This window comes from Nuphar pumila, chromosome 1 (genome assembly GCF_984573655.1).
Source record: "Nuphar pumila chromosome 1, dmNupPumi1.hap1.1, whole genome shotgun sequence".
NCBI classification, from domain to species: Eukaryota; Viridiplantae; Streptophyta; class Magnoliopsida; order Nymphaeales; family Nymphaeaceae; genus Nuphar; species Nuphar pumila.
The window spans coordinates 49,258,291-49,269,322 of record NC_143249.1 but is presented as its reverse complement, the minus strand read 5'-3'; the positions used below and the strand labels follow the sequence as shown (position 1 = coordinate 49,269,322).

General features: G+C 36.6%; 1 protein-coding gene across 3 annotated transcripts in view; it reads left to right on the top strand.

The window, feature by feature from the left end:
• The first annotated feature begins 5,328 nt into the window (after window positions 1-5,328).
• Window positions 5,329-11,032, top strand: part of LOC149848900 (hyperosmolality-gated Ca2+ permeable channel 2.3-like) — a 177,545-nt gene continuing 171,841 nt past the window's right edge. Inside the window, exons 1-3 of one of the 3 annotated variants that reach the window (XM_089997943.1) lie at window positions 5,329-5,976; window positions 6,108-6,541; window positions 8,861-9,016. In XM_089997943.1, the coding sequence (XP_089854069.1) occupies window positions 6,261-6,541; window positions 8,861-9,016 (437 nt within the window). In that variant the 5' untranslated portion in view covers window positions 5,329-5,976; window positions 6,108-6,260. Of the gene's footprint in view, window positions 6,028-6,107; window positions 6,542-8,860; window positions 9,017-11,032 lie in introns of all 3 variants that reach the window. The other 2 variants (XM_089997926.1, XM_089997934.1) reach the window with 2 other exon arrangements.

Here is an 11,032-nt window from a genome sequence, read left to right as displayed (position 1 = left end):
TAAAAATGAATCCTATGTTCTTTGCTGCATTTTGAAAGATATGCCATAAACATATGTGATGATGTGCATATGGTTATATATGAGACACTGCAACTGCAATTGCATGATCACCATCTGTAAGTATAGCTCCAGGGTGCTTCTCATCCACTGCCTATGTAAATACTCTGAACAACCACTCAAAGCTTTCCTTGGTTTGGTCATACAAAAAAGTGTCACCTAATATGCAACTCCGTGAGTGATGGTGCACTCCGACAAACTGCGCAAATGGCCATTGTTCCATATTAATCTTCATTGTCGTATAAAAAACAGGCACATCATTGAAGTATTCATAATCCACTCTTGACTTTGAATATGCCAAAAACATATTCATAGCATACCCATCTTCATTCAGTTGCATTGCACTAAAGAAACCAGGGTCAATGTATGATTTTTTCTGTACGTAATCAACCAAAGAACATATTCCTCCATTCTTCATATTTTTGCCATCTTTCTTCTCAAGTGGTTTCTTAAATCCATAGGTGTGAATGGCACATTCTAGCAACCACCATCTATATGCGCGCAAAAACTGTATGTCTTCCTTGGTGCAATGTCGACACTATCAGCTATTTCAGCAATTGTAGTATGCTCTTCAGTTACTTTATGATGTGACCTTAATATAAGAGTCATAAATGAAGTGGCTAATTCATGGTTATGATCATTGATTAAAGTACGAACTACATATTTCCCATTCAGAAGTCTTCTTAACACCAATCTCACTGGAAAGCCGCATCTTAAATTTGGCTTGCTCCTAGTTGGATTTTTACTTGACTTCTTCCAACTTTGCTTAGAACAAATATAAGCCTTTCTCACCACGACACCCTGTGCATTTTTTGCCCAAGAATACCTTCTAACCTTGAAGCCAAGTTTTAAGGCATAATCATTATAAAATTTGTATGCAGCTTCCTTATTTACGGGAACAGAGTCAAGTGTACTATCATGTAGACTTGAGGTGTCTGCACCTTTGTCAAGTGAACTGTCATGATCGTCTACCTCATTATCGAATTGCATTTCGTCTGCTAGAATATTCAAGTCAAGAGTGAATCCAATGCCTACACCCTTCTTATCATGTGCATCATTAGTACACATATTCAATTTTTCAGGTGCGTCGATAGTACAGATGTCCGTTACTCCATGACTTCTCAATGATTGAGATACATCATCTTCACCGCAACTAGTTGACATACCCAACACTGTCATGAGCAAAATATCAATTTGTGTTAGACAACACATACGTTTACTACGATTTATTCAAGATGCATATAACAACGACTACCGATTAGTTAAGCATAATATCTTACAAATTGATATACACAAACAAAATCATATCTCACAAATTGACACCGGACAACACATAATATCTTACAAATTGATATACAACAATTCAGCATAATATATTAGAAATCGGTATACAGCAATTCAGCATAATATCTTACAAATCGATATACGACAATTCAGCAAAATATATTACAAATTGATAGTAAAAAACAAAATAATATCTCACAAATCGACAATAGAAAACATAAAATATCTTAGAAATCGATATACGACAATTCAATATAATATATTACAAATCGATATTAACAAACAAAACAATATCTCACAAATTGATAATAGAAAACACATAATATCTTACAAATCGATATACGGTAATTTAGCAAAATATATTACAAATCGATAGTAACAAACAAAACAATATCTCACAAATCGACAGTAGAAAACACATAATATCTTACAAATCGACATATGACAATTCAGCATAATATATTACAAATCGATATTAACAAACAAAATAATATCTCATAAATCGACAATAGAAAATACATAATATCTTACAAATCGATATATAATAATTTAGCACAATATATTACAAATCGATATTAATAAACAAAATAATATCTCACAAATCGTCACTAGAAAATACATAATAGCTTACAAATCGATATACGACAATTCAACATAATATATTACAAATCGATATCAACAAACAAAACAATATCTAACAAATCGACACTAAAAAACACATAATATCTTACAAATTGATATACAACAATTCAACATAATATATTACAAATAGATATTAACAAACAAAATAATATCTCACAAATCAATATACATGTTACTATAACCGCGACTTGGTTACATTGCATATACTGAGTGAATGGACGATACCGGATGGGGTAGAGGCCCTTGCTCGCAAATGTAACCAAGCATTCTTTTCAAGAGATCCCACCGCCTTACAAATATCTTCACGTTTTCAACCGTTGAAACGATATAATCTACTTGCAATAACAAAATAATGCCTTAATGACACTCACAATGACATACGTTCTTCAACAATAACATGATGACATGGACAGGTACTCACGACGCTTTAATGATACTTGTTGGAATGTTTGTGCGTCATTGTTTTTTTTCATACCGCCTAACGAAAATGAAAAAGAAGAGAAAACTGTAAAAAGAGATGGACGATAAATCCTCCTTTGACGCCCACCAATGATTGAACTAGTCGTTCGATTTATAGTTATCTCCACGAGGTAGGAACAAACCAGAAAAAGTTTGCTATCTAACACAAGGCAGGAACGAGAAGGCGGTCATGTGTTGTAGCACAAGCTAAAAACAAATGCGGAACGTGCAAATCTATATACGGGGAGTGGGACGACATTTTCGTCCAATGCATATCTATCTTACGAGAAAATATTTCCATCAAAAGCATATCTACCTTTTTTATATGTTATTTTATTATAAACTCATCATGGGCAACATTGGTATATGAATTATCGCGGGTCCCAAGATATAACTCAGTACACACCGGAATACGCAAATTTGTGTTCCGGGGAGAACACACAACACCCTCCCCTTCCCCCACACATTTTTTCAAGCATTTTATGAGCAATATCAAAGAAGATCTCTTTCATTTCATTTCAGAATTTTTTTGCTCATGGATCCTTGCTTAGAGATATCAATCGCTCATAGTTCATTTTGATTCCCAAGAAAGTTCATGTTGAAGATATTACGAGATTCAGACCCATCTCTCGAATGAATAACACTTTTAAAATCTTAGCGAAAGTGCTTGCGGAAAGGCTCAAATGAGTGCTTTTCCTCTATTATCTACTAATGCCAAACAACAATTCTTAAGGGCCGATTTCTACGTGATGGGGTTTTCTTGGAAAACGAGATGGTGCACTCACTCAAAAAATCAGGTAAATCTTTCTTTATCCTTAAACTTGATATTTTTAACGCCTTTGATACAGTTCGGTGGGATTCCTTGCATCAATGTTTGTTTGACATGGTCTTTCCCACCAACTTCATTAGTTGGATTATGGAGCTGGTTTAAAGGGCCCAAATAGCGGCCTCCGTTAATGGTCAACGGGGTTTCTACTTTGAGATGAAGCGTGGTCTTCGATCAAGGATGTTCCCTTTCACCCCTCCTATTTAATATTGTGGGCGAGACCTTAAATGTCATGTTCAAGAAGGCTATGACTTCTAATTTTATTTAGCATCGTCCTCTTGATGGATTTGGAGACTTTCCCTTGCTTCAATATGCGGATGACGTTTTACTTTTTGGCTTGGCATGCCCCTCACGAATGGCTATATTTGGACGATGTTAACGGCCTTTAAAGCAGTTTCAGGATTAAAGATTAGTGAAAACAAGTACAAATTAGCCGTCTTCAATGTTATTCTCAGTCATGTTTGTCTTGCTGAAATTCTTTTGGGGTGTAGAAAGACGATGCTCCCTATGAACTATTTGGGACTCAAAATCCTGCAAAAAAGACCCACTTAGAATGTATGGATAGCTCATGAGAAAAAAATTAGGTCAATAATCGAATCTTGGGATGGTATCTATTTCTCAAAACTATCCAAAACTACCCTTATTTGCCATGTGTTGAATGGCTTAACATTACATCACATTGCTATTTTTCACATGTCTAAGAAATGTGAATCTAAGCTAAATGAGATATTCTCTAGTTTTTTGTGGGGAGGTTCGGTTCCTTCTAAAGTGCTAGTAATTTGAAAAAGAGTAACTTCTCTTATTGAGAAAGGTGGTTTAGGCATCAAAAGGCTTTCAATCCTCAACTTAGCTCTCTTGTGCCGGTGGTGGTAGCGTTTTGCTAAAGACGAAATGCCTTCATTGGATTTCTTGAAGCGTAAAACATAAATTGAGTGATTCCCCCACTAGACTGGCTTGAGCACTACTCTTGGAAAAAAGGTTCTCCAGTGTGAAAAGTGGTTTTCAAATCTTTTCAAGTATTCTCCTCTTTCTTAGTTCAATCTGATGATGGGACTCGTCTCAAATGGTCCCTTACTTCAAATGGAGAATTCTCAGTGGCCTACTGTTATGCTACAAGCTTCGAACCATGTATGGATTGGCTGCCCAACGGATCGGTTTGGGGCGTGGGGCCTTCGCCTCGGGTGCTATTCTTAACATGCACCTTGTTAGCTGGCCATGTTAACACTCTTGATTATGTTCAGAAATGGGGAGTTCAGTTTCCTAACCGTTATTGTTTGTGTGAGCAACTCTTGGAGATTGTTGTGCACTTGTTCTATTCTTGTCCCTTCTTTCAATCAATTTTCATTTCAGCATGGGGGAATTTGAGCGTAGAGTTTTTTCATGCTCAAACCTCTGGGTTCTAGTTTTGGGCCCTCATTTTGTCAAGTTTTCTATAAAAGGCGATGGGCCGATTTGGAAAGAAAGAAATGGCAGGATTTTTTAAGGAGTCATGTTGTGGGTTGTGCTAGCCATTCAATCCAATTTGTTGCACTCGGCTCAAACAGCAAGGCCGAACCAGGACTTTTCGTGGGTAGGGGGGCTGTCTTCTGGAACCTTTTACTGTTAAGAAGTTCCTCTAGAACTCTTTGTAATCTTTTTTTTTTATCTCTTTTTGATGTAAGACTAATTCTCTTCGTCTTTGTAGCTTGCTTTATTAATAAATTTATTCTTTCTCAAAAAAGAAAAAAAAAAGAAAGTTCCGGTCACTCTTTGCCTTGCACTCTATTTGACAGCATCAAGCTCTGAGCAACCTGAAGCTGCGATTCTCTTGGCTTTATTCGAGTGAGTGCAGATTGTTTTTTTATATTTACATGGAAAAACGGCTCGTGAAATTGCGGTCCTCACTGTGCCTACTCTGCCGTACACCTGGCAACATAAAACTATGTGGCCTTACCCTTAATCTTAGAGAAATGCCACGCTCCTGCTTAGCAAAGGATGGCGTGCATAAGATTTGTACCTAAACCGCCTACCTAGCGGCCAAAACCCCATCCCACTACACCGGGGTAGGGATGGCAGTGGACAGGGGTAGGGGACAAGGTCTCCACCCCTGCCCCGTCTCAAAATCCAAATCTTCGTCTTCGAATGAATTTTAACCTCCACCCCTGCCTTCATCCCCGTTTCATGTCCTCCATCCTCGGTCCAAATGGAGGCGAGGTAGGGCGGAGCCCGTTTTCCCTCCATCTATTGTCAGCCCTTACTTCGGGGCGTGTGAGAGTGCACGTTTAGGAGTTAGAAAGCTGGAAGGGAAAGGCTCAGGGACCCCACCTACCTCACCGAACTGTCAACAGTGTCCAAACTCCCAAGGACTGTTGGGTACGACGTATGTTGTCACCGTCATAGCCACCGGGCCCCTTTCTCTCTTTTTCTAGAACGCGCGGGCGGAGTCCAAGCGGGGGTCTTCCGCGCTCCCATTGATTCTCTGATACTCCAAACTCTTCCCCCAGCCGATCTCAAATCCACGCTATTACCAATCAATCCCACGCTCGCAATCCTGTTGCTTCTTCGTTTTGCTCCTACTTCTCTCATCCAACAGCTGCGGAGGGCGTTAAATTCGTGAAACAAATAACCAAATTTGGCAAAGATTTTCTTTCGTAGAGAACTTGTCGATGTGCTCAATAATTCAGCTGGGTCCGAACGAATGATCGCTTTGCTTTTCGGTGGCGGTTGAGGTAAATAAATCTGAGCATCTAACATTCAAAACCACCAAAAGTTTTTTATTGGTGCGTTAGTTTAGACCAAGGGTTGCTCGCGCTGACACATCGATGACCATGATTATGTGGGCTCTTATCTTTTTCTGCAGATATCTTGATAGATGAGGGTGGAAGGTCTCTTTGTTGGCAGCATCTTGAATAAGTGCTATTTTTTTTGAAAGAAAATTGTATCAAGTCCTATTGAGGCATAGAATTTTGCAACGTAATCAGTTCATGTAGCAAGCGAGCTTGCTTATGAAGCAATGATCGTCACAGCTCTATTAACATCTGTGGGCATCAACCTTGGCCTCTGTGTTCTGTTTTACACACTGTATTCTATATTGAGGAAGCAGCCATGGAATGCCTATGTCTACGTTCCTCGTCTCGTTGCAGAGAAGAAAGTCCAAGAGGGAGGTCAGTTCCAGTTGGAGTGGCTGTTGCCTTCAGCTGGTTGGATAAAGAGGGCATGGCAACCGTCCGAGGAGGAGCTACTGTCAATTGCTGGGCTTGATTCTGTGGTTTTCATGCGCATATTTATCTTCAGGTAATGATTTCTATCGTATCAAATTGGAAGAAAATAAAACTATATGCTGATGCAAACATCCTAGGCGAAAATAGAAAATGTAAGCGTTGTCCTGGCATTATCTTTTGCCATCAGCTGCGGCAAAATTTATACACTTTGGCCATTTGAGAATATATATATATATATATATATATATATATATATATATATATATATATATATATATATTGATCTTATGAATAGAGCCTTTTGTAAAACTTCAGTCCTTTAGCCTTTATTCCTTCAAGTGAACATGCTCAAACCCTCTCTGAGTCTGTTTTATATGAAAAGATCAAATGCAGGCTGCATGTCAACACTGTGATTATGTTTGCAACAAGTATGATTGCATTTCTTTACCTGTGTGCACATGTCAAAAATGTGCAATTTTGACACATTTCATGATATAACCATCATATGTGGCAAGGAGCTTGTATAGGGAATGGATTTTTATGTACACAGACACATTGTATCTGAAGGTGTACATATCTACAGCCCATACATATGATATCATATGTACATGACTCAAATGTGCTTTTCAAAGCTGTCAATTCATAAGATCTGGGAGAGAAATTACTGAACTATGTTCTGGCTGTAAAATATCTAATCTTCTAAATGTGCTTTATGATATGTACTCCTCCAACTGTGCATTTGCATCTAAAATAAGCGATCTTGTAAAGGTGTTTCGTGCATTACCTTTAAGATTTTTGTGACAAATCATTTGTGTATCTGCTAGAAGTCATTTTGGTGCAATCAATCATCAATTGTTTCTTAGAATCATCAATTACAATTCTCCATATCCATTCATTTGTAATGAAATATATGGAATTACAAGAACAATGTGCAAAAGCACATACAAGTCCAAGAGTGGACAAAACAAGGCATGATACAAGCACAAAAGTCCACTATGAGACAATATAAAGAGCCAACAAAGGGCACACAAACAAGTAAAAGAATAAACACTTTATTGATAATATGCTTTGAAAAAGCATTGAATAATAGAGGAAAGCACATCCCCTATTTATATACAAAACCAAAGAGGGAGGCCATTGGGAGCTCCCCACATAGAGTGGTTGGGGAGCTCCCAACGGTCATATTTATGACCATTGGGGTCCCAACTACTCTATGGTGGTGGTGTGGGGATGGGGGTGGGCCCCAATGGCTAGAAAAAATACAAAATAACAAAAAATAAAAATAAATTAATAATTGTTTATAGTAAACAGTTATTATTACAAGTGAAAAGACCAAAATGCCCTTATAGGGCACTAACTATTACAATATATATATATATATATATATATATATATATTCTAACATCATTAACATCTCTTAGCATTGTAATTGAAGGTTGAAGATTATGTTGACCCTAATACACTATGGTTGTCCAGATATAAATTATCATAAGCCATAAAAACAAGTAGAAATACAATAAAGCTGTAGAGCTAAAAAAATAAAAATAAAAATAAAAAAGGCCGACTGCAGTAATTGAAAAGGGTTGAAGATCGTGTTGACCTTTCTACCCTACAGAAGGCTACTCTTTCTTCTAACAGAGAAAAAAAAGGAGGCTAGCAGGAAAATACAGTGGACAATCAGAAAGTCCAAGAGTTAGAAATACAAGAAAATAGCAGATCTATAAAAACAAAGGGTAACCACAGTAATTTCATCTCCGCTAAATAATTTAATTCAGACAGAGATGATTATGTGGAATGTTTACAAAGAAAATATGGGTCTCTTTGGTACACCTATGACGTTTCAATCTCTCTGTCCTCTGGAAATACCTTAAATTTTTATGATTAGATATGCTAAGTGTGGATGGTGGTGGTTCATGTAAGCCAATGGCTGGCACAATGCATGTTACTTTAGAATGTGAGCTAGCAGAATGGGTGGAAATCTGTAAAACATAAGAGGGTTTATCAATCTGTATTTTCTGACCTATAAAGCCTCAATACATGGTGATCATTCGACAGAATTAGATGAGGTTGATGGCTTCTTTTTGGTTGCTAATGCATTTGGTTCTTCAACCACTGTCTGTGATTGGAAATATGTCGAGGGATTTATGATATATGTATATATACATACATATATAAATATAAAATATGTACCATCTGCTTTGATGTTGGAGATGCTCTGCCTCCTTTGGAACATCACCTCTTTTAATTCTTAATTTACTCACTGGTAATCGTATTAGCTTTGGTGGATACATTTTTTTATTATTTCTATCATATTATTAAGTTGTTATATTTATTCCTCTTTCCCTCCTTTTTATTTGCTTGTCTAATTTTGTTATGTTTACGCATGTGACAGCTTGAGATTATTTTCAATTGCTGGAGCCATAGGGATATTTATTCTTCTTCCAATAAATTATTTGGGGCAGCAATTAAGCGCTATAGATTTTGCAAACATTCCGAATCAATCCTTGGATCTGTTTAGCATTTCAAATGTGAAGAATGGCTCAAAATGGTAATGTGCTTCTCCTTATTTTTTCTTGGTTTAATATATGTATGATTTGTTTTATCTAATTGAGTTAACACATGCATATTGTTAAATGATTTATGCGTTTCTATGTGCCAACATATTACAATCTAAGTAGTTAAAGCTCTAGCTGACACCTAGGCATCATTCTCCTAAAAGGCTTAATCAGTGCCTATGTGGACTAGTTGGTGTAATATCATGTGTTTTTCCATGGTTTTTAAATTCAAAAACTATGAAATTTTGGCTAAGTATTTTATGATATTGATAAAAATCGTGAAAAATACCTTTAAATATAGGTGTCTTCAGTTGGGTCTGGGCGTGGCCCAGAACCCACTGACAAGACCTAGTTGAGCTAATTATTATTTGATTTTTTTTAACCTTTAAAATTAAGCGACAATTGAGCGAAATTCAAGTTAAATTCAGGCGAAATTCGGAGGCAAAAACCAGGTAAGTATACCGTTAGATGCATCTCGTAATTTTAAGAATGTTGGTGCTTTATGTAATGACCCCAGCTCATACCCCTTGAAAATGCAGATTTTTTTTTAAACTATTGCGGAAATATTCTCAGAGACCCGAAGCCTTTACAGTTTCACTTTCAATTGGATAAATCAACCAACCACAAGAGACTTTACATTTATCATCCATACCAAACCAAACTTTTATTGAATAATTAATGATAGTCTCGAGACAATATGCATAAGAAAATTAAGAGTGCATAAATAATTAAATGTAAATTAAAAGTGAGGAAAAACAGAGCCACACTGTTCATCTGTGAAGTTATCTAGCAAGCGTGTAGCACTCGTAGCTCTCCCAGAAACAAGTTGCTTCACTGATCCTCTGCGGCTGCGAAAAATACAAAAGTAAGGGTGTCAGAAATTTGAAGAATTTTGCGTATGAATCCCTCTAATGAAATAAATGAGCATAACGAATACAAATAAAAATTCATGCAATAACTTAGAGGTAAACAATTATAACAAATTCATAATTCGATTAAGCATTCATGCAATAAAGACAATTATTAAGCATGAGTGAACATTTAATAAATAACAGAGATCACAACTTAAGCAATAAAATTATTTAACATGTATTAGGGATCAACATTATGTATTCACCAACATTTAGCAGTTAAGGAAACAAGTAAACATGCACGATCTAATGCATAGCAGGAATATGCATGGCTTCAGTGCAATGTATGAGTAAATTATTACCTCTTATTAAAATTTTCTTTTCATATGCATGTCTTTATTAAATGCAAACAATTTAAGTTTCTTCTTTTTTTATTACCGTTGCCCACGGATACACCAAACGGGTAAAATCTTCGAGGTTAAGTTAGGTTCTCAAAGTAGCTTAGCATACAATTTGTATTTTATTATTGGGTTTCAAACCTAGCCCTCAACCGAAACAGCCTTCAGAACATTAGACTACTCATCTAATGTCGGGGACACTAGGGATCACCCATCCACAAGTGACACTTTTCTTGGTATACCAAAACAACAGTTGTATCTACATACCACCGTCAGACAAAGTGGCAGACTCTCCCTAAAACCGTGGTCAGGAGAAAGAACCTCAATATTGGATTAGGAGTAACAATAGCACACATAGAGTTTTTGTATCCTCATGGTCCTCCAAAACCGAAACTCTAAGAGTCTTATTTAACGATGTGATATCTCAGAATGTATATTATATTTTTCTTTTATCTTTATTTGCTTATTATTAAACCATTTTTAAGTTTACAATTCAGTATGCAAACAAAGGCACAAGCTCGCACAATCCCTTGCGAGAACAATTACGGGACCACCACCCGTGGAAAAGTATAGAACAATGAAATACAATGCAACAGACTTAATGTGATTTTTGTGATGCATTTAAAAATAAGTAAGAAGAAGCAAACCCAAGATCAAAGCCCACCAAGCCCACGATGATTCATTTCAATCATCGATGCAGCATATCCAAAAACCATAACACTATGCCACATATAATATAATGCCAACATGCTTTCAATGT